The sequence below is a fragment of the Mytilus edulis genome, chromosome 6, assembly GCF_963676685.1.
Source record: "Mytilus edulis chromosome 6, xbMytEdul2.2, whole genome shotgun sequence".
In the NCBI taxonomy this organism is placed as follows: Eukaryota; Metazoa; Mollusca; class Bivalvia; order Mytilida; family Mytilidae; genus Mytilus; species Mytilus edulis.
The window spans coordinates 66,934,801-66,960,528 of record NC_092349.1 but is presented as its reverse complement, the minus strand read 5'-3'; the positions used below and the strand labels follow the sequence as shown (position 1 = coordinate 66,960,528).

Here is a 25,728-nt window from a genome sequence, read left to right as displayed (position 1 = left end):
TGGATGATCATGGATGCCACTGTACCCTCGCAGCTTTCGAGGGGTTCTTCGGATATCGGAGGCATTTACCAGTACATACAGTATACGAAATTTCTGTCAGGGGAAATATTTAGCTATTATCCTCAATAACTCATGATTAATCCTTTTCACTTTAAAGTTTTCAGAATGTATGGCATGAAAGATCATAAAATGGATGAATATCGGAGATTCTTGCCTGACGGATGTACGTATCCGGGTTTTATTGTCGTACTCATAATTTTGTGACGTAGATCACAACTCATGTGTAGTTGCTGGAAGCCGCCATTGCGTGCGAAATAACATATTGCAGCCAATTTCATTTGTCATAATATCTTGTAAAATAGTATATACACTAAGGTGAACAAACATTTTTATATAAACTACATCTCGATTAAGATTTTTTATTCTATATACATTGTAAACTGCAGAATAAGCTTGTACAGTACTACCGTACGCATTGAGATTTAGTGCCGGTGGTCAGGGACAGGGTTCTTTCTTATTTGGTCACTTGAAGACAATCCAGCAACGCCAAACTCTATAAAATTTGGGGAAATCATTTGACAAGTAAACAAATACCAATTATGTGAATTTTTCAACACCAGAGGAAAGTAGACAAACTTTCCATTTATAAATTTAAAACATGATTTATTTCACCAAATTCAAAGGTTTAATTTGAATACATGAGAAATCAACTTTACACTAGTTGTCAGAAACTGTCTGAGATCTGCACTTTGTGTCTTTTTTGTTGTCGGGGATAAATATATACACTGTCAATTCCAATGGCCAAGTTCGGATGGAACTAGAGTTTTGACTCTAGTTCCATATGAACGGGACATAATTTTGAAGAGTAAGGACTCTATATTACCGGAAGTACAAGGCCCCTACTCTGAATATGTTTACATTCAAATTTGATTGGATCGACGTCATAACGTCCGGGATATCGAGTCGATCTCTAGTAACCCTGCCACAACCCAGGGCTCATTGAGTTCTAATGGCGGGAAAGCTATATCCAATCATAACAGGTGTTATATATGACCATGTCAATCCCATCTACTCTAGATATCCATCCGAACTTTGCCAATGTGCATGTGTAATATGGTCATACCAGGCAGTAATTTATTACCGCTTGCATAGTGATGTAACAGTGTTTCTCGTTAGTTTCTTATATGCAAAACAGATTGGGGCCCCTTCCGGGTTGTTTGCTTAACATGAGTGTTGAATCTGAGAAAATATCATGGATTATCAAGCATTCCCAACAGCATAAACCCTACATTTTCCCCAATTATGGGAGCAATTCCAAAACGATCTAAAAAAAAAATTCATCTCAAGTCATGACAGCACTGTTCATTTATTCAACAGTTAGCTTTAAGCTTAAAATCTGCAACAAGAAATGTGTAAATCTGAGTAAAAGCATATTTTTTTTGCTAAGAAAATTAATGAAACACGTGTATATTAACAATCATTCAAACATTATTCTTGATTATGTTTTAGCTAATTCAAGATGTCGAGGTTTTTTATGGGATCTGATTCTGAATCAGATGATTCAGTAAGTGATACAGAGGTAGCGCCAAGTAGAACCACTACCAAACCAGCAACGTAAGTATTAAGCTTACAGATTTATGCAAAAGTTTTAACCTACATGTAGTTAAGGTAGAAAAGGGGGGGATTAATAATTTTTCAAAATGTAGTTTAAATCATACTCTTTTACAATTTTTTTTTTTTTAAAGTATGGGTCTCTGGACTTTTTTTCATGTTACATGTACATGTTGTGCAAGATTGTCAGATCTTTTTAAGATTTATATGCATGGAAAACTTGTACTTCACATTATTTATAGAATTGTAAAAGTAAAAACATCTTGAAAAAAAAGTATCTTTTTCTGACTTTGTAATGGTTGATAACAAATTCTCTAACGATTAGATGTAGTAAGTGTCAAGATTAGTTATTTTTTGGTACAAATAGTATTATAAATTGTCATGATTTGAAATCAGGTGATCCAAAGAAAATTTTATGAACTGTTGTAAGAAGTAAAATCAAACGGAGCAAAATCAATTTATGCATGCAGGGTCAACAGTTTTCATGTAAATTTAAGAGGACATATATTTGCTTTTGAAGGGGTTACCAGTTCAGTGATGAAGAAGAAGAAACAAAGCGTGAAGTACGAAGTGCTAAAGATAAACGGTAAGAAATAAAAGATATAGATCAAATGTAGATTAAACTGAATTATTTTAGACCAAATAAAATAGTATGTGTGGTTCCAGTTATATCTAAAAATAAAAATAGGATAGGAAGGTAGGGATTATTTTTTACATTGAGTCTAAGGGAGCAACATTCTGAATTTAATAGTGCTGAATAAAAAATGATGTAAGAAAATCTTTAGGGTAAGCTAAAATTAAGTCTTAAAAGTAGGGTAGGCAGCTAGGGTAACTCGAACCACACATATATTTTTATTTGGCCTTATAGAATACAAACTTTTAAATTTAAGAAATATCTATTTCAATCTTTGATTTCAACTGGAAATGTGCATTCATGATGACATTTATTTTATGTTTCTCTTAATGTATGAAACATGATAATTTTCTTTTTACAGATTTGAAGAATTAAAGACTATTATGAAAAACATGAATAACCATAAAAAGATTAAAGATATGGCCAATGTTCTTACAGGTAAGTCAGTAAAAGGTGTAATATCAGCTACTCATATACATGTTAAAATTGTTCTTGTAAGGCAATTACTAATCTCCAGTAGAAAATTTCAAGCAAATATTTTTTTTTTCTTTTTGCAAGAGGAATGGTACAAGTTGAATGGCCAGGATAAATATTGTGCTTAATACTTTGACTTTGTTGATTTATGAAAGTATTATATGAACATGATGAAAATTATCTTGAATTTTGCTGATTCGAAATGTTTAGCTTATGTCAATCGACAAAAAGGGACCACTTTTAATTTAAGTGCAAAGATATTTTACTTCCATGGTAGTGCAAATAAAGTCTGTCATTATAGGGCTTACAAATGCAGTTTGGATCATTGATTCTTACAACATCACTGGTACCATTTATTCTTTCTTTGTAGATTTAACATATTTATTGCATGCATCATTTACATCTATCTGATTTTATCAATAAAATGCATGCTGTCTGAGTTGCCATTTTATAGGCTAATACAATGTAGATGAAACAAATTTTATCTAAAATAACCGCCAAGTACAAAAATTGTCATGAAATTTCTTCCTCTATAAAGATATAGATACATGTATGTCAAAAGTAAAAACAACCTTTCTAAATAAAAATCTAAATATATTTAATCTTATGCTTTGACAAGTATTAAGAATTCTTGTAATTTCAAGCATATTTGAATGCAAAAATTTTTGACAGTTGTTTATTCAGCTGTGTTTATGGCATGCACTTTGACTTTGTTTTAAAGAAAACAGGAAACTTGATTGTGTTAATATTTATGTAAAATTTCCAAGTTATATTTTTTTCCTTTCAGATTTTGAAGACTTGGCGAAAGCTTATGTCAAAACAAAGAAGGTGATAGAACAGACAGGCATACCCAGATTTTATATTAAATGTCTGGTAGAGTTAGAAGATTTCATTAGTGATGTAAGTAGCCAGAAGATCATGAACATTTCTATTGTACTCTGCTGTTAGATAACAATCTGAAACATTACAGAAATGAAATTAAAAACTCCTCTCATAAATTCAAAATATAAAATGAGACAACCAGTCTGCACGGTTAGCCACTTGTCAGATATCCCAGACTACACAGCTACTTTTGCATAGGTACTATTTCTGTACTAAAAAAATGCAGTACTGGAAATTTACTTTTAATATTTAGTACTATTTCTTTATTTAAAACTATTGTAATATTAAGGTACTTGTAATTTACAGTACTTGATTTGTACTAAATATTTTGGTACAGAAATAATATAATATTCCATGTTTGAAAATCATAACTTTAAGAGATTTGAAATAGAAACACTTTCAAAATGCTGAAAATGTAACGGTAGTAACCAAAAATCTGTAGTACTTAAATTTCAAGTACAAATAAAGTACTGTAAAATACAGGTACCTAAATATTACAATAATTTTAGAGTAGCAAAATAGTACTGAATTTTAAAAGTAGATTTCCAGTACTAAAATGTTTTATTGCAGAAATAGTACCTATGCAAAAGTAGCTGTGTAGTAAAATTGCATTTTGAAAGTAAGTGTTGGCAAAACTTTGTAGAGACACATACGGAAATAATTGGAATATAAGTCTTCAAACTATATGTCACTGTACAGGTTCAACAAGGAGCAATACTTATACTGTGTACTGATTGACAGTCAGCCTTAAAAAAAAAAAGATACCACATGACACAATATAAAACAACTCAAACAAAACAACAGCCTGATTTAAATCAAAATAAAAAAACAATGGCCTGATTCATGACCAAATGTAAAATAATTTAAAAAAAACCAACCCCAAAACAATGAACTGATTTATGATAAAACAATAGAGTAAAAACAAATTTGCAGGCAGCAACCACCTTTTGCACTTATATTTATTTAAAACCTTGCTAGTAAAATACATAGATAGGAGATTTTCTACCTGGTTTATATCTATATTCTGTTACATGCTCTGGTTGAATGAAGACCTCTATATATTCATAACAGGCATGTTTGTATGACGTGGTTTATCCAAAAGATTTAATTATTATCTACTTCATTTTGTAACTAAAATTAGAATTTTATAAATGAATGTCTTTATTTTTACAGATGTGGGAGGACAGAGATGGGAGAAAAGCGATGAGTAAAACTAACAGTAAAGGTTTGACTACACTGAGACAGAAACTTAGGAAATATATGAGGGACTTTGAAGATGATATTAAAGGATATAGAGAGGTAAAGACATGTAGGGTTGAAAGATTTTTGTGGTTTGTTTGTTATTTCAGGAAATTTCCAATTGAATTAACATTTCAGAACTGAGTCAGTTGGATTAGAAACATATTTTTTGGAACCCTGCAAAAATTTTCATAACATATTAAATTTGTGAATAAACAGAATTTAGATATAATTTCTTCATAAGTTAACTGCTACAGTAAATTAAAATGTTCATCAGGAAACTTCAGAAATCGTGCATCATCTTGTAGTATTTGATTTTATGAATAAAAAAACCAACACATTTAGTATTTTCCAATGTCTCATTAAAAACTTGTTTATTATATTTTCAGAATCCTGATGCTGAGGAGGAAGAATTGCAAGGTAAGATCACCACACTCCAATAAGTTATTTTTAAAAGTATATTTGAATCATATACTGATAGGGGTGTTAAACACCAATCAATTACTCATATTTGAAACACAAATTTATGTACATGTATGTATGTGCACATAGCACAGTTACTGTCATGAATTATCATTGATATGGTTATATTTATAAATTAACTGTTTACAAAAAATTAGAATTTTTGAAATACTAAGGCTTTTCTACCAGTCAGGGGACTTACTTAAACAAGTGATTTTCTAAATCACTGATTCAAGTAACATTATTTCCATAAAGGTTGGATGTTAGAGTGGTCTTTCTTTTATAATCACCTGTTTAAGTAGTACAAATAAATCACTAGAAGACATGATTTAATTTTAATGTAGCTTTAAATATAGAATACTAATGATCCAGGGACTAATTATGTTTCTAAACTTATCAGAACCAACATCTGTGTTGTCTAGGATGACCAGGTCATTTCAGGTGATGACCTTGTACTGAATCTAGGATAATGACATAAAAATCACTTGTTTACGTATCAGACCTCAATTTCCTTCCCAAAAATCACTTCTTTAAGTATCATTCTGTTAATAACCCACACTAATTTCAACACCCCCGAACAGTGAAATTTTTATCGCGAACAGTAGAATTTTATTACATAATCTGAAAGATGAAACCTTGAACTTTACAGGAAAAATACTCCCACTGCTGTGAAAAATCTTTTAAGAAAGTATCAGCTCATTATGTAAAGCCATTATTATAGCATTTTTTCAACTAAAATGGAATTTTCAGCTAAATGATATTATCAAAGGCATGAACCTTGCTACTTAAAAGAAGCAAAAAGTTCATATTTTTTTAATTTTACTAATACAAAAGATATTATCTAAACCTATGTGTTTAAAATTTAGAAAAAACTACAAAATCCCAATTTGTGATAAAACCTTGAATTTGCTACTCAAATAAGTGATTTAAAAATCACTTATTTCAGTAAGTCCCCTGACTGTCTACCTCAGGCATAGATTACCTTAGCTGGATTTGGCAAAACTTTTAGGAATTTTAGTCCTCAATGCTCTTCAACTTCGTACTTTATTTGGCTTTTTTATTTTTTTGGGATTCGAGCGTCACTGATGAGTCTTTTGTAGACGAAACGTGTGTCTGGCGTATATACACCAAAAATTTTGTCCTGATATCTATGATGAGTTTATTTACTCTTTTCAGTACTTTCAAATGCAAAGACACAAACATAAATCTATAGTAAGTTTTAAACTTATTAAACTTTTTGAATGTAGAACAAAAGACCAGTTAACAAAAACATTAATGATTTAAATGGAATTTTAGATATTCAAACTTAGCACTGATTTTAAATCAATCTTGAATCAATTGTTGCACAATTTGTTCAAGTCTTCAAAAAATTTATTAATGTTTTTATGGATTTTATTAAATTTTTACACAGCTGAATCAGAAGACGAAGAAGATGTTGAAGTTGTTCCTTCTCTCAAACCTAAAATAGCTGATGGCTTTCTCAAACCAATTGTAAGTTGTTCCTCTTATGAAACTTAAAAGTTGCTGAAGTCTTTCTCAATCTTACGTTTGTCTTATGCATATGTGAAATAAATAAAATATATTTTGTGTCAAAAGCATTGGATAAACAAATGTATAAAAGATCAGATGTTATAAATCAATAAAATTGAGAATGGAAATGGGGAATGTTTCAAAAAGACAACAACCCGACCATAGAGCAGAGAACAGCTGAAGGCCAGCAATATACATTCTAGAAGAGAAATATTATGAGAGTTTGCAAAAAAATTTAAAAATTCAATAAATCTTTTTATTTGGCAATGGAACACATTTTCTAGTAAGATTATAATGGAAATGGTAACTAGCTACAAAATTGGCTTGATCGCAGGCACAAGAATGCTTTGACTTCTACTGTCATAAGATCAACCAGTATGTAATAAATGCTTTGACCTATAGTTTTTAACTTCTATGTCATTTGGTCTCCGCTGGATTCCATTGGTAATCAGGCCACATCCTTTTTATATTTAAAGTTAAGAACTAATTTCCTGATGCTTGTACCATATAACTTTGGTTGGCTTGCTTGTTTTGTTTGTATAAACATTTGCTCAAGCTTAGTACATGTAGTAATTGAGATTGACATCTTCAAACAATATATAAAGGCATAGTTAAACCTGTATATATTATATTTAAATTTGATTTGACATCATTCCAATACCAGTTTTACAATTTACAAACAAAGCAAGCAAGTTAACCAAAGGCTTGCTCTACATGCATTAGGAAATTAGCTCTAATAGTCCCAGAACATAAAGTTGTGTATTGACCAATTACTGTTGATTTTTGTAATATAAACATCAAACTTTTTCTGCCTTGTAGGATAAAGCTGCCGCTGATGATGATGATGACGATGATGATAGTTTATGGGGGTCAGATCATGAATCCTCCTCCAGCAGTGACGATGAATTACCCTCAGTTGGTGGTCTTAGACAGTATACTGCAGCTATGTTCTTAAAAAAGTAAGTTAGTCAAACCTGCTTAAAAGATCACCTGCATGACCTGTATTAAGCAAAATACTGTGGTAAAAGACCACCAAATTAAGATCCCTTTGTAGTTCATTTCATATAAATTGAACCTGTATTAAAAGAGACCACTTTTTTGCTCTCCCTTAAGTGGTCTCTTAAAAAAGATTTACAAAGATTTTATTAAATTAGTATCTGGTTTTGTGTATTGTGTATTTCTGAGTATTTGATTATACCCTCACTCTAAAAGTGGGGAGCTACATTGCAATCATCATCTGTCAAATCATCAAAGAACTATTTTACGCACACTTTTTTCAAAAATACATCATACAAGATCAGTAGTTCAACAGTGATGAGTTTTAACTGTGTGCCTTTTTACATCTGTCTGACACATGCTACCTATTATTTTCTGATACTTTAAAATTATGTGTGGGGGTATGCTTAGCAATGGCTATGTGTAAAGAATTTTTTTATGACTTTATTTGTGAAATAATGCTTTATAGAACTGGAGAGGAAGCAAGTAAAGAAGCAGAGGCAAAGAGGATAAGGAAAGAAGAAAAAGCACAAAAGAAAAAAGATTCAAAGAAGGATGAAGGAGAATGGACAGATGTTGTTAAAGGAGCTCCTCATGTTATTGTAAGTTTGATGTATTCTGTACTTTTAAATCATTTTACATCAGTTTTGCTAAACATACCTATTAGATTTGCTTATTTTAAGTGAACATAAGGGTCTTTGTATGTTATTGCCATTACTTTGTGTCTTTCATTTGTCCATTGTTAAGCTTTTGACATACTTTTCTTCTAAAAATCTCTTACCTAAGCTTAAACTTGAATGTGTTACAATCATTTTTGTGATGTTAAGTTTTCAATAGTAGTTCAATTTATTCAGCTAACTTACCGATAAGGCATCAATTACTTTTAAAATGAAATTTAACAAAATCTGTTTATACTAGAGAAATTAAAGTTGCTTCCAAACTTGAATGATATTAGTTTTAGCTTTGATGAGACACTATTGTTGCCAAACTTTTGCTAAGCAACAAGGTCTCCTTTACTTAAATGAAATGATAGAATCTGTATTTATAATGGATTCTGATAGTATTTAGCATTCACCTGCTGGCAGACGAAAATTTAGAAATCCAAAACAATGTTTGAAATCATTTAAAGCAGAATGCATGGAGTGTGTAAGTAAGGCGATATCTTTGGTTAGCTTGCTTGCTAGCTGAACTCTTAAATCACTATAAGGTTGAGTATACCACACTCCTTTCAGAGTTAGTGTAGTCCAACAGACAGATTAATTGGTAATATGTTGGACAAGTTTACTTTTAATAGAGGGTAGTATATCTAATCTAACAATGACTTCACGGTTCAGCAAGCAAGCAAGCTAACCAACGATATAACCTTTAGATACACACTCAATTAATTTTGCTGTAAACTAAAATAACCTTCAATTGACTTTGTGAAAAGATTTGTTCTGGTCATTAGTTGATTAGGAAATTTGTAGATATTTTTCCATTTTATATACGTATAAATCACAGAGTACATAATGTGAAACATTCGTAAATTCAGCAAAAAAACTTGAATTAACATTATTAAGATATAAATTTTATGTTTTTAACAGGAGAAAACTGTTATGTTTGCCAAGGACACTGAAGTTAACCACGAGGCTGTCATGAAGAAATTATCTGAGATTATTTCAGCCAGAGGAAAGAAATCCACCGATAGAAATGAACAGATTGAATTGTTACATGAACTAGCCACTATAGCTGACACAAATAACTTAGGTCCAGCTGTACAAGTGAAGATCATGTTTAACATTGTAGCTGCTATATACGATTACAATCCAAACATAGCTACATGTATGAGATCAGAAATGTGGGATAAGTAAGTCACACATTCATATTTAAAAGGGCTATTCTATTAAAATGTATGTGCGAGGGTAGGAAGGGAACTTCAATTATTGAATGTTGGTCTTGGGTTGTTTTTTCTGTATGAATGAGTCTTATTTCCATTATGCAAAATATATAAAAATGATTCTTAGTTGTAGGGATATTTTGAAAGTCTCTTCCTACCCTCCCATATACATTTTGATGAAATAGCCTTATTATACATGTAAATAAAAAAAAAATCTATAGGTCTAAATATTTTTCTTTCATTATCTAATTTTCAAACTTCTTTTTTACATGATTCAGCCAGTGCATGCTAAATTTGTGCTCAGACGCCATTAATCCATCGAACACTGTGTTTTATTTTGGACAATGTTTGCAAACGAGGTTTTGTTAACAGTTTTGATATATGTTAAGATATGTTTCATAAGGGAATGTAATTTTTTTTTACAACAATTCATCTTGCATTTGAAAGTTATAAAAGGAGCAATATCATCTCAATTGGAATTTTGAAGTAGCCTGGTTTATTGATGGATAGCAAAGATCATTGAGGAACATATTTTTTTTGTTTCAACTCCTAGAACAGTTAAGAAACATATTGTGAATTTAAAGATTTAGTTTTGATACTGATCTGAAAATGTGTGACAAATGAATATGTAGAGATGATTTACTGTTGACTCATTATTATTTGTACATACCTTGGATACCAATTTTCATGGATTCCCTCAGTATAGGCGAACCCTGAAAATAGATGAAACCAAAGTCCATTGGGCTAATGATAATATTTCATGTCCTGTCTAGTAGGGATGCTTTATCATGTTTATGATTAAGGGTAAAACTCAGATTAATACTAAAATCTGGGTATCATTCATACTTATCATGCTTTTTCTTACTATTATTTCAGATGTATAAAGAATGTTGGAGATTTGTTAGAGCTCATAGCTAATAATGCTGATATAACTGTTGGAGAAAATATTCTGGAAGACAGTGAAAATGTTGATGTAAATATGACCTCACATAAAGTTCTTACTTGGCTCAATGGGTCAATTCAGATAAGGTCTCGAAAGGTTTGGCATGACGGGCATTTCACTGTTTTGGATGATCTGAATTTGTCTATTGCAAAAACCGATCGTAGGGCATGAAAAACTGTAAAGAAATAACACAAACTTACAAATGTATTCAAGGATGATGAGGCATAGTTGTTTTAAGATATGAGAGATCTTAAAAAGAACAAACTTTAATTTTAAAACCTGGACTTCAATAGAGATTAAACATCGATGTGTTTAAAATGCCTTGAGAAAATAACTAGCCAGAAACTAAAAGTGATTTGAAAAGTTAAAAACTAAATCCTGCTAGTGTTGATCTGATTGGTGGACAATTAAATTTTAAAAAAAATCTGGTTATGACTATTTATAACTCTAAGGAAACAAAGACACATTTCAGATTAAGTGTTCCAAAGGATGATATACATAATTATTTTGTTAGTTTATACATTTAAGTTTCTGTTTATTTTGCCAGACTTCCCCATACAGAGTTAGAGGATGTATTTTAACTGTGGTAGAAAGAATGGATGAAGAATTCACTAAGATGTTACAGGCCTGTGATGCTCACAGTACAGAATATGTAGACAGGTAACTATAAAATTATGCATGATATTTATTACATTTTTAGCTCACCTGGACAATAGAGCCATGAAAGCTATTGATGAGGGAGTATAAGTAAACTCCTTATGTTTTGTTGAATGAGTAAAAGTTTCTTTGAAGTTTCAAGTTAAAAAGAATAAAGAGTACTTCTTATTTCAAACAATATTGGAAAATAAGAATTTAACCCCAAAAAAGCTTATGCTCCAGCCGCTAGGTGGCGTCACTTTTACTGTTATAGAGTGATGTCCCTTTAAAAATAGAATAATTTGTTTTCATTTTCTAACATGTCTTAACTTAGAAACTTATACACAATGCTTACTGGTATTACCACAAAACTCAAATCAAGTTGAAGTGGCGTCACTTTTGCTGTTCTTGAGTTATGTCCCTTACTAACAGTAACAATATATGCAAGCGGGGGCATTATATGTGTTCTATAGAAAAATTCTCCATTTAAGTGAATTTGAAAAATGTGAAATTTGTTATTTTTTATTATTTTGTTTTTCAGATTGAAGGATGAGACTGTTGTTTGTGAAATGATAGAAAAACTTCAGGCTTATTTAGAAGGAAAAGCAACAACTGAGGAAATGTGTCGTGTTTATCTTAAAAGAATTGAGCATACATATTATAAGGTAGGAAAGAATATAAAAATACCCAGGTTCTAATTTTTAGAGGGACACCTATTAGTATTTTGAAGGATTTAAAAGCTATATTATATTTGTTATATTTTATCTGAGTCACCAATGACGAAATCAGGTTGAGATACCGCTCCAATCAGTCCATCCAAAAGACTACCCTTAGAATACTTTTTTTGCAGATTTTTTTGTTTTTTGTTTTTTATGATTATCGAATTACCGGTAGTTTGTATTTAGTGCATTTTTTTTTATGATTAACAAATCAGTTTGTATTTAGTGCAGCTTGATTGTGTTAATGTGTTTCACTTTCTGTACTCTTGCTTAATTTGTTTTTTCAGTTTGACCACACAATTGTTGATGGAACTGCTACTGAGGTAAGTCTTTTACATATATATTTATACTTCTGACTCTTGGCACCAAAAACATAAGCTTGGAATTTAATGCACACATATAGAAATTCAAATTATAATGATTAGGCCTTTTTTTTTTAATTAGTTGGTTTACGGACAACTAGTGTCAAAGGTTAGGGTCGGAGGAGGTAAAAAAAATAAAAATAAAATAGCAATCTTAGATTTTTTTTTTGTTCACGTATAACTGTTCTGAAAAATTTGAGTTGGAGGAAAAAAAAAAAAAAATGCTCCTTCATTTACATCAACAAATATAATTTTTGCCCCAAAGGACGCAAGCACTTCTACGGGTGTACTGGTAGGGGTGTCTGCCCTAGTTTTGTTTGGTGGCGAAACTGTTTGTACCTTGACAATGGCAACATTTTCATCAGCCATATTGTCGAATATGGCATCGCCGATTGTTTGCTTAGGTTTGCATTTGATAAAAGTGCTCTCAGTACGTTGACCATCAAAGTTAATATTCAACTGAAAGTAGATGAAGCCGTCAGACTCCATGGTCCTCCCTCGTTGGGTTTTTGAATTCGTCTGCGTCATTTCGAAGCTTTTCAAAATACGCCGTTCACTACAAACGCTTTATTGACACAGACAAAACGTTTTGGAACGCCTCGGATTTTTTTATTCACAGCACTCGAAAAATCGGGTCGGCGGAATAAAAAACAACACGAAATCAAAATTTTAATTTTATTTCACTTTTAAACAAAATCGGGTCGGCGGATCCGTAAACCAACTAATTAAAAAAAAAAGGCCTTATTGTATTGTATTTGTTTAGTGAATTGCATATACCTGGTTGCAGAATTGAGTATTTTATTAAATATTGTGATGTGCATTTTACATTATTATGACTAGTTAATAATAATTTGAGTTATACTTGTAAGTATTTTAGCCCTAAATTCTGATATTCAATCTGATATATGCTTCAAAATATATTAACAATTGATCAGGAATGGTTTAAATTGACAAAGAATAAATGAAATGTGCTATATTTTCATGATGTAATGACAAACTTTTTCCAGGATCCAACAAGAGAGGTGATGCAACAGTTATGTAAATATATCCATGCCAAGGATAACAGTGACAGACTGAGAACCAGAGCAATGTTGTGTCATATTTACCATCATGCATTGCACAATAGATGGTACCAGGCCAGAGATCTTATGTTGATGTCACATCTACAGGATACAATCCAGCACTCTGATATTCCTACACAGGTAAGATTTCATATTGGTCATAAATCAGTATTATCAGTTTTTATACGCCCGTTTACAGGACCTATTATGGTATGCGGTTGTCTGTCCTTCCATTGTATTTAACCATTTTGATAAAAAAAACTTTGGTGAATTGTTTTATATTCATTGACGTGAGCTCCATTTTATTAGCTCACCTGGCCTAAAAGGCCATGTGAGCTTTTCTCATCACTTGGCGTCCGTCGACGTCATCGTCGTTAACAATTTTTCAAACATCTTCTCCTCTGAAACTACTGAATGGATTTGAATGAAACTTAGCATGATTGTTCCTTAGAGTATCCTGCACAAAGTGTGTGCTTCGATTTTTGATCCGTCAAAAAACATGGCCGCCGTTACTTAAAATAGAACATAGGGGTCAAATGCAGTTTTTGGCTTATATCTCAAAAACGAAAGCATTTAGAGCAAATCTGACATGGGGTAAAAATGTTCATTAGGTCAAGATCTATCAGCCCTGAAATTTTCAGATGAATCAAACAAACCATTGTTGGGTTTCTGCCACTTAATTGGTAATTTTAAGGAAATTTTGCAGTTTTTGGTCATTATCTTGAATATTATTATAGATAAAGATAAACTGTAAACAGCAAAAATGATCAGCAAAGTAAGATCTACAAATAAGTCAATATGACCAAAATTGTCAATTGACCCCTTAAGGGGTTATTGTCCTTTAATGACAATTTTTCACAATTTGTTCATCATATTTGCTAACTTTAAAAAATCTTCTCCTCTGAAACTGCTGAATGGATTTGGATGAAACTTAGCATGATTGTTCCTTAGATTATCCTGCACAAAGTGTGTGCTTCGATTTTTGATCCGTCAAAAAACATGGCCGCCGTTACTTAAAATAGAACATGGGGGTCAAATGCAGTTTTTGGCTTATATCTCAAAAACGAAAGCATTTAGAGCAAATCTGACATGGGGTAAAAATGTTCATTAGGTCAAGATCTATCAGCCCTGAAATTTTCAGATGAATCAAACAAACCATTGTTGGGTTGCTGCCACTTAATTGGTAATTTTAAGGAAATTTTGCAGTTTTTGGTCATTATCTTGAATATTATTATAGATACAGATAAACTGTTAATAGCAAAAATGTTAAGCAAAGTAAGATCTACAAATAAGTCAATTTGACCAAAATTGTCAATTGACCTCTTAAGGAGTTATTGCCCTTTAAAGACTTTTTTCACAATTTGTTCATCATGTTGACTTACTTTAAAAAATCTTCTCCTTTGAAACTGCTGTATCAATTTCAGCCAAACTTAGGCTAAATGAGTTTTAGAGTTTCAGAGTATCTAGTATAAATTTTATATTTCATTTCCTTGTATGTCAAGAAACATAGCTCCTATGGCTAAAATAGAACATAGGAGAAAATGATTTTTTTTTGCTTTTGAAGAAAATAGGACAAATTCAAAGAACATTTAAATAAATTGAAAAGCCAAAATAATCATTGATGAGAGATTAAACCAAAAAAATTCAGGTGAGCGATTCAGGCTCTTGAGAGCCTCTTGTTTTTTATAAATTTTATATTTAACATTTTTGAGTTGTGGGGTTGTATTCATTAAAAAAAGGGGGATTTTTCAGTTTTCTGACAATAACTCAAGAAAGCTTTCACCAAGGGAAACATGATTGAATAAGAGTTTTTGTGAAGGTACGGACAGAAATCTAAACTTTTATAAGAGCAAGGCAGACTAAGTCATGCTGAAGATACATGAGATTCAATTAAGATCATCAAAACTAATATTATACTATTCGCCTAATAATTAAGCTCACTTAGGTTGCATTGCTACTTTTCCTTTACACTTTACAGTAATGGATTTAGCTTGCCAAGAAATTATATCAACAAGATATTAGTTATTTTTTAAACTTTATGATAACTTATGACCATTCTTGATTTCAGATTCTATACAACAGAACGATGGTACAGTTAGGTCTTTGTGCCTTTAGAGAGGGAATGATCAGGGATTCTCACAATGCTTTGGTTGATATACAGAGTGGTGGTCGTGCTAAGGAATTACTGGCACAGGTAAGAGAGGCAGAAGATACCATAGGGATATATTTAGACTCTATAAGTCGAAGACAAACTGGTAACCTAATGGCAACAAATTAAAAATTATACAAAGACAGTTTACAATACTCCATTTTAAAAATAAAAGAATGAGCAGCAAGAACCACACAAAACCCATTGCTGATTCTAATTCAGACTGAATAAATTTCTATTACAGTGTTCTCCCCAGGCCCTTGAAGGACCACGGGCCCGCGATGTATAATTTTCTGCCGCGGTGGTATCGTTCTTGCCGCGATGTATAATTTTTTTCCGTGGTGCTAAAGTTTTTGGTAAAAATCGTATTAAAATCGGTAAAGTTTCAGATGACTTCAACTTTACATCAAAATTGACCAGTTCTAACCAGTTTAATCCAGTATTGACAAGATGATTGTTTACACCACGTGATCGATTTACCTGTTGAGGTTAACCTTGATGATTGGATTTAATCGATGTACATGATTCTTTTGTGTTTTAATTAATTAAGAGATCATAATTTAAATAACAGACTTGTGAGGGACAAGCAGACATTTGTTAATGAACCCTATTACGCCAGTCTCAAGTCAAAATAATTTGCCTTTTAGGAATTAATTGTGGAGTTACTTCCCCTGATTTTGCTAATTACAAATAAATGCTCCTCACATATAATTTCTCATTGCAAATAAAAATAAAGTACAAATTGAATGCAAAATTATATTAGAATGTTACATTAAGGATGAAAACATTCTTAGAACATACCAACAAAAATGTTTTGCAAATTATTTTTGAGAATCATACCATTATTGATGCACAGACATATTATAATAAATAGGTAATTTATACGATGTTAAAATTATTTAACTGTAACAGGTCTGAAAAGCCTACTGCCACAACTCTAATACATTCCCACGCAGGACTAAAGCTAGGGATGAACCTTGTGAATAGAAATCTCTCTTAAAGTACTCTCCATGTCTGTAACAAAGTATTAATCATAAAAACAAATTTGTTGTTGTCTAAAAGAATCAGATCTAAAACTATGGAAAATAGCTTTTAATTTACTGAAGGTTCTGTATCAAAAATCTTGTTCAAAGTTCATTGTTATGGGGAATGTGTAGTGTAACTACAAGTATCGGGACAAAATGGCTTGATCAAAATATAAGAAGTGACTTTAGCTTAAAGACTAATTGTGCTTTCTTTTATTTATTCTTCAAAGATATTAAAGTATACAAACTGTTTATTAATTTACTTTTTCTACCAATAATTTTCTGACCCAAAGTCCTACAACACAGTTCCACAGTAAACAAAACAAAGGCAAACAGGTAATGACAAAAAGTAACAAGAAAAAAAATAAGCGACGCAAAGCGACACAAAATACTGTAAAATTCATTTCGTCACGCGTTACCCTGGTGCTATCCAAAAATCCTGGGGAGAACACTGTTATAAATCTGGAACTGTCAAAAATTGATTGTTGATGTTGATGAGTTTTTAGGGACCTTTAGATACTATTTTAAAATTTGAAGGTGTATTGATATCAAAGGGAGAAATTTATTTTCAGGGTCTGTTACTACAAAGACAACATGAGAGAACACCAGAGCAGGAGAAGATTGAGAAGCGTCGTCTGCTACCTTATCACATGCATATAAACTTGGAATTATTAGAATGTGTTTATCTTGTGTCTGCTATGTTAATGGAAATCCCTTATATGGCTGGTATGTAGAGTTTCTTTTAATAACCCCAATTTGTGTACTGGAATTTTACTGTTGGGAAGCTTAATCATTTGAACAATGCCACATGTGCCAGTTATATAATCATCTAGAATAGAATTATGACTTTTTGGAAGCTGAAATATTTAATCATGTTGACTCTTAACTTTCTATTGTTCAAGGAATTGATATCAGCTATTTTATTTATTTTTTAAAAGTTGATGTACCAAGGGGTTGTATATCAAAATTTTGAAATAACAACTGTAGTTGGCATTTAGAAACATACAAGCCTATTTTTCATATACCCTTGAAAGATAGAAATCAAGAAATTTAAAAGAATATCACTTTATGATCAGATGTTATGGTCATGAATTTTTAGTGTTAAACAAATTGAAGTTGTAAAACAGTTAATATTAAAAGAAGATGAAGGACAGCAAGTTAATAACAAAACAAAATCAATTTTTTTTTACAGCTCATGAATTTGATGCTAGACGAAGGATGATCAGTAAGAATTTCCATCACGTTCTAAGACTGAGTGAGCGACAGACTTTACCAGGTCCACCAGAGAGTATGAGAGAGCATGTTGTAGCAGCTTCCAAAGCTATGAAGAAAGGAAACTGGAAGGAATGCCAAAACTTTATCATTAATGATAAGATGAATACTAAGGTACGAAACATGTAAAAAATTTGAAATGTTAATTTATATTATAAAACTGAAAATCCTTGTTTTGATTGAAGTAAACATTTCATATCCATTCTTGGGACAGTTTTAATCTGATTAATTTGATTTTATTGTATGCTATGTTTTTTTCATAACCATATTTTTTTTATACCTGAATTTCATTTTTTATAATCATAATATCTGCAAAACATCTCACTAAGATGTCTAATGTAAAAAAGTATGTTTTGATATAGATACATCCTATAAAATTTCTGAATTAAAGGCTTCAAAATTTCTTCTGACAGACAAATTGTAAATTTTTACTAGATACAACAAAAAAGTTTGGATTTTGGCAATTAAAGTTTATTCTATGCTTATATACAAAATAAATAAAAATGTAGGTGTACAAATTTTAAATGTCTTATGATCATATCCTTGCATATATCATTGCCAACTGTCACTATTTGCAGGGGATTTCCCCCTTGAAAGCTCCCAAATGGAAATTTTATAAGAGCAATTTTGTCCACAATTTAAAACAAAACTGTTAATTTTATAATGGCTATAGGCTTTAAAAAGTATGAAGAAGCCAAAAAACAACATTAAGATACATTTGAAGGCCTCCTTGAAGGTTTTTAAAACTGTAAGAGCCACATGGGCATTTTGAGAAGTTGCATACTTGTCAAACATAGGTTCTGAGCAATGACCATAGAGTTAACTACAGAATGGTTGCATGCATTTATCTTTCCTGGTCATTTTTCTGGTGGGAATTTCAATTAAAAGGAAAACTTTTTTTGTTTTGTAGGTTTGGGATCTATTTTATCAGAAAGATAGAGTACGAGACATGGTGACCAGAAAAATCCAGGAGGAGAGCTTACGTACCTATTTATTTACCTACAGTAGTGTGTACGATTCTCTTAGTCTGGTCTCATTGGCAGAGATGTTTGAATTAGAGATCAGTGTAGTCCATTCTATCATCAGTAAGATGATCATCAATGAAGAATTAATGGTAAGTGTATAAACAGGAGTATTTTGTTTTCGACAGAAAATTAAGTGTTTTTACATGAGATGGCCAACACCCGTAGTGTATTTTTAAAGAACAGTGTTTTATTGCTGCTCTGTATCCTCGTGTTTTTTGGTGGGACATAAGAGCAAAATTACTGGAGGCTCAGATTTGAACATTCATGTAGTCTTTGATAACTTTTTATTACGATAATAAAGGCTATACATGTATATGTTGTTGAAGTAGCATATGCATGTGCTATCATCAAATTGAAAATATAAATTTTATCACAATGAAAAGTAAAAAAGTTCAAAGGTTAGCAATGAAAAACAGTTAGTAAAAGAAAGACCAAACAGACAACACAGGTTTTTTTTTAACTCAGCAGTTTTAGTAATTTTTTCAACTTATGTAATTGATTCATCATTTAACCACAAACTTTTTGTTATCTTGCTCAGGCTTCACTAGATGAACCTACCCGTACAGTTGTGATGCATCGTACAGAACCAACACGTCTACAGTCCCTGGCATTACAGTTGTCAGAAAAGGTCTCATCTCTAGTGGACAATAATGAAAAGATCATGGAATTCAAACAAGGAAATTTCGGCTTCCAGAAAACAAGTAAGTTAAAAAACAAAAAAAATGTTCGTATGCCCAGGCCGTAGCCGAGGGGCATTAATTTTACTTCACATTCACACAATCTTTTGAATTAATGAATGAAGGCTTATATTTAAAAAGATATTTGAAGTCACTTGTTATTATTTTACAAGCTTGTTCAAAAGCATGGGGGTTTAAGGCAGGCATTTAACATACATAGGTTAGCTATCATTTAGTAGAAAAAAATAGTATATTTCTAGATTAAGATAGTGCCTGCATGTAGTCTTGTATCTGTAAAGGTTTAATTCCCTAATCTTCGGACAATGTTTTTATAATTGATCACAGCATCTAGCTATTAATTTGCACTCAATTGCTTTTAAACCAGTGAATTGATTTCAACTATTTTATGATTATCAGTCAGAGCTCAGACATAAACAAGTCGATTTCTGTTTTTGACTTATTATATATATAAAGAAGTCAAAACATGTATTTATTATAAAAATGTGTTTTCAATTTTAGACTTATCTAAGTCACAAAATGACAGACTTGTTTAGGTCTATTTATGTTGATGAAAAAACCTAATTTGACTTGGTGGCCAAAGTACACCACCTATGACAGCAAAAACCTGTCTGAGAGTTCACAAGGACTTGAGCCATGTATATTTAATTATCTAATTGAACATCCTTACTAAACACAGATGTTATACCTCATTAAGTGTGGTTCCAGGTGCTTGCATTGTAAGGTTAATTAACATTATCTCCGATTTTTTAGACTCTCATTCATATTTTTCTTTAGAAGACAAAGCATTGGCTTTCAATGTTGTCATTATTTGATTTAGATGCATGACCTTTTTATAAATATGCGTGGGTCTTGAAGTTAACCAATTTTGGTAACTTATGGACTTGTAGGAGTCGATATTTGCAACATTTTGAATCTGGTCAATTATTTCTTGCTTAACAATATTTGACTTAATAAAGTCGTATTTTGTCTTGCATTAAAGGGAGACAAATCCTAAAACTTACAAGTTTAGACCTCTATGAGTCAAAAGCAGATTCAGACTTATTTATGTCTGAGCTCTGACTGATTATGGTTTCTCATTTATAGCAAAACCAATCTTTCCTTTAAAAGACTGTTTTGAGCTTATTCCCTGCACTCAGAAAATTAATTTTGAATAATAACATTATTTTGTCAATGGTTTTAATATGTATTTATTTTTTGCATGTCTAATCAGCTCTGACATTACTTTATTATAGATTACTAATTATTATTTTTATGGCCTCGCAACAAAGTTGTCGGGGACATATAGTTTTACCCTCGTCTGAATTCCGTAAAGTTCTCCAAAATCCTGTAATTCTTAAATTCTGTAATTCTGTCATTCCGCAACAAACCATTATACGTTTTTTTTTCTAAACGGCTAAGATATTGGACTGATTTTTAGTATGTGAGTTAACCATGATGAGTTAGTAATTTTTGTCGAAATTACAGGCTTTGGACTTTGATAAATTGTTGAAAATCTCAGTTATATGGGTTTTTTTAAGACCTTAAGATTTTGAGCAGATTTAGTATATGTGTGACTACCATCTTGTTTGTGTCCGCATTTGTTGTTGAAATTGCAGATTTTTCAAATTTTTGGAACCAGACCATTTGTGTCGTTTTGACACATCTAGGTTAGACTAAACTTCCTTACTCATGTAACTGTGTAACAAAATATAATGCATCTATTTAAAAAAGAAGATATGGCCACCTTCCAAGATCTACAAACATTTTTGACAAAAAAGAATTCTAAAAAAGAAAAATGAAAAGTTTAGATTTAGCTGTTTTAGCAAATTAATTGATAAGCACATAATTCATAACAATTATGCCAGATGGCATTTGATATAATCAGTTTTAGACATTTTTGGTATAACCAATTTTATGTTAATTTATCCCATATCAGTTTTAGACATTCTTGGTATTACCAATTTTATGATAATTTATCCCATATCAGTTTTAGACATTATTGGTATAACCAATTTTATGTTAATTTATTCCAAATCAGTTTAAGACATTCTTTGTATAACCAATTTTATGTTAATTTATCCCATATACATCAGTTTTAAAATCTTTCTTTTAACCAACACTTTACCCACAATGCTTTACTTGACCTAGGTTATGGTGTACCTATACTAACACAACACAGGTGAGTTGATTTGTCATTAACAGGTGACGGACACGGGTGGTAATTGGCATGTTATATGTATATTTTTCAGAGAATAAAAATACTGTATATATATATGATCGTGAGTGAACAATTTTAGGTGGAATGGAGACAAAAAAATAATTGCAAGGATTTTCATAGATAAAACTGACAATTAATTTGTTGAAAGCAATTGTTCATTGATACAGAAAACCATTCTGACAGAGCTAATTGTCTAGGGAATTATAATTTATGAATTAAATAAACTTCAAATAAATGATACATCAGATATAATACACTCCTAGAAATATGAAATACAATGAACATGTATAAATATTTTTTGTGACAATCCTGTTATTGTTAAATATTAAATATTAAGCAAATTTTAATATACATTCAGGGCTGTTCCATTTAAATTTACTTTGTAGTAAAGGAAGGTAATTTTAAAATGGTATAAACACCTATACAGGCAAATTCAGAATTTAACTTACGTTTTAACTGTTCAAAAACAGTTTACACCCACTCATAGTTGAGATTTTTATGTGTCTTCCCTATATACAATGGATATTTTATTGAAAAGCTATTGTGTAATAAGTATGAGCTGATTCCAAGATAACTAAGTTATTACTCGACTATTATCATAATCTGAAGCCTGCCCAGTGGTGCAGGATTTTCTTGCTGTGTTGACCCATAAGTGGCCTAGTGCTGTTTTCTGACCTTTGTATGGGTTATTGTCTCTGGCAAATTTTCCATTTCATTCTCAATTTCATCTGTTGCAAGAGGCATGCATTATATGATTAAATTGTATGGTACCTATTACAGTGTACATGACATGTTTCATTGATTTTTTTCTTCTAAAAAGAATGGGAAGCCAAAAACAAAGTATTAATTGAATAACATCACAACAAAAAAGAAGGCATAGAGTTATAAATTTCCTTGTTTAAATTTTAACAGAAACAGCTATCTTCTTTTTTTAAGCTCTGGATGACAGAGCTGAACCCTAAGTTTAATTACAATAACAAGATATTATATGAAAACAAAAAGAATTGCATCATCCACTGTTTTTTTTGAAAAATTTTGCCATTATAGAAATGTTTCAAAAATGTTTATCACTATAATTTAGTATAAGCAAGTAGGTATATATCATTGTATATATTTGTTTTATGTTTCTGATATAGGAATGCATTGCTTCACAATTCGTTTAGGTGGTTGATGCACATTAAATATTTTTATGCCCCATTTATGGGAATTATGTTTTCTGGTCTGTGCGCCCGTTCCTTTGCCGTTTGTTTGTCTATCCGTCTGTCCCGCTTCAGGTTACAATTTTTGGTGAGGTAGTTTTGGATGAAGTTGGAAGTCCAATAAAATTTTATTGTAAATCAATTGTTTATTGTTTATTTATCTATTTTCAGACCAGAATTATGGGGGATATCAACAGAACAAAGACAATTGGCAAGGCAACAAGTATCAAAATAAAGATAATTGGACTGGTGGTAGTAAGTATCAGAATAAAGACACTTGGCAAGGTAAAATATTATACTTACTTATATATAAATGTTTCAAAAGGTATGAGACACATGTTTATTAAGGGATGTTTCAAAAGGTATGAGACACATGTTAATCAAACATATAAAATCTTATCCCTTTAAAAACAGGTTGTAGCATTTGAAAGATGTGGTATGATTACAATTGACACAAATCCCCACCAGAGACCAAGTTATGCAAAAAGAAAGCAACAATGAGCAAATTCATATTAAAAAATGAATATACAATACAATTCAATATATGTATTGGATTAAGATATTAAAAATGATAATGTTACCATTTTATGTAAATTCATTATTGGAGGTTCAACTTTTGATAGCAATTTCATCCTGTGATTTGTTTTTCAGGTAATAAGTATCAACAGAATAAAGATAATTGGACAGGAGGCAGTAAGTGTATAAATGTTAAGATAAAACATAATGACCTAGCAACACCCTCAATATTTTAGAAACACACATGATAGAGAGTCAAGGATGACTGAATGGACTTGTATACATTGATCAAATATATTCTGAATATTCTACATTGTTCTAATGTGTATGCAAGTTTATTTTTTTTACCAATATATATTCAATAGTGAACGACTTATATTGAAGAATTAAGGTGATACCAAACACTACAGGGAGATATCTCTGTAAAAATCATCTGAACGTTTTAATCCTGTTCATAATGTTATGAAATAAGAGAGCCAAATTAATTTTAGTCAAGGTGTTTGGTACCACCTTATTACAGATTCCGCTGTAAAACACCTGTGTTTCTACATGTAGATTGAGGAGATGAAACATGTCTTGTTAAAAATCGTCTGTTTGATCTTTAAAGTTACATTTGTCTAAACTTCATCATAGTTCAGATTAGCAAGTACATTTTGTTTTTCAGCTATCCAATTATCTTTACATTTGCCTTGTTTCACAGCTGGTATATCACAATATATATATATATATATATATATATATAAAACCCATATAGCCGAGAGAGTGATAGAGCAGATTATTACCTCTAGAAAAAAATAATCAACTAAGGATCAGTTATGGTTGACAATGTTTTTTTAAGAAGTAACAATCTGCTCTACCATCCTCTCAGCTATGGGTTGTTTAATATATCAAATTGAATGTTCTATTACTACTGTCTTGAGTTTCAAATTCAAAATAATTATTAATGATTGCTTCATATTACAACTATCTGTATTTAAAAAAGTGCACAATTGATCATGCATCAGGTGAAGGTTAGATAATATAGTAAAATATCTCCCATGTATTAACCAATTGAAAATCTGGCATGTTAACATAAAGAGTAAAGTAATATAATGTGTATCTGTTTGTTTACTTTCAGATAGAAGAAACCAAAACAGACAACAAAGAGCATATTAGTTACAAGTCATATAAACGTTTAAACAAAATCTCAGTCACATTGTTTTGGAGGAATAATTTATTTCTAGTATGTGTGACAGTACACATGCTGCTTACTATTGTATAAAATTGTGTAAATTGTCTGTATATGGCCATTCCAGCTGTATTAAATCCATAGCATGTCAAGTGTTAAGATATTGACTCATGTTATAACGTGAAAGTGTTTGGAAATTTAATTATCAGATTTTAATCAATTTTACAAAATGCCCTAAAACCTGTGTTAAATTTCACCTTCTGTTAGCAGAACATTTGGAAATCAGCTACATTGTTTTCATATTGGAAAACTCATTTGCACAATTATTTTTTCTTAATTAATCTTTTTGAATGCAATTAAACAAATAACTTTAAAATTATATTGCTTTTGGAACAGCTTTTTTTTAGAACAAATTAAAAAAAAAAAGCTAACCCTTCCTGATATAACATAATACATTTGACATATAATGAATTTAAAATAGTTGGAATGGCCAAAAACATTAAATGAATTTTAGAATATTTATGAGAGTGCTCAATCATTGTATTATAGTGCTGGATAGTCTAAAAATAATCATGGTTTTAATATGCTTCAATGAAAATTTAAATAAAAAATTATTAGGGAAAGTGATATATGGTCACTATTTGTTTTGTAAAATTAATGATATTTGTTTTATACATGAATTAGATTTTGAGAATTAAAAAAAGTATGCATTGTGAAAATTTAGACAAAAGTTATTGAATTTCTTGAAAAAAATAAAATTGTGTTGGTGATATTGTTTATTTCTAGTTGCTTTTAATGGCCTTGATTCTTGTAATAATCCTATGACAATTATTGATTGCAGTCGTAAGTTTTTATGTTAAACCCTAGAGACAAGGTATGTACCAATTAGACAAATATTTTCCAGAATTCTATTGATGTGGATGTGAGCAACTATATGTCAATGAGCATCACCAATACCATATACTGTGGATTTTTATTTTCGTGGGTACCAATTTTTGTGGATCACGTGTTTGTGGTATCCAGGGGTGTGGAAATGCTATGCCCGACTCGCCCG

The 25,728-nt window shown here is 31.0% G+C and overlaps 1 protein-coding gene across 2 annotated transcripts; it reads left to right on the top strand.

Annotated features, from left to right (window-relative positions):
• Positions 1–240: 240 nt before the first annotated feature.
• LOC139528204 (eukaryotic translation initiation factor 3 subunit C-like) lies at positions 241–25,446 on the top strand. 2 transcript variants are annotated; one of them, XM_071324080.1, is made up of 24 exons: positions 241–375; positions 1,510–1,614; positions 2,132–2,197; positions 2,607–2,683; positions 3,507–3,619; positions 4,775–4,900; positions 5,230–5,260; positions 6,714–6,793; positions 7,652–7,791; positions 8,298–8,430; positions 9,412–9,674; positions 10,581–10,677; positions 11,195–11,307; positions 11,825–11,948; positions 12,290–12,325; positions 13,372–13,566; positions 15,494–15,619; positions 17,172–17,325; positions 17,792–17,985; positions 18,782–18,985; positions 19,435–19,597; positions 23,162–23,275; positions 23,642–23,683; positions 24,624–25,446. In XM_071324080.1, exons 2-24 carry the CDS (start codon positions 1,520–1,522, stop codon positions 24,659–24,661), a joined length of 2,724 nt encoding a protein of 907 aa, XP_071180181.1. In that variant the 5' UTR covers positions 241–375; positions 1,510–1,519; the 3' UTR covers positions 24,662–25,446. The 2 variants fall into 2 exon arrangements, with proteins under 2 accessions (XP_071180181.1, XP_071180183.1); XM_071324082.1 differs by having other exon boundaries at positions 244–375; positions 23,162–23,245.
• Positions 25,447–25,728: the final 282 nt, after the last annotated feature.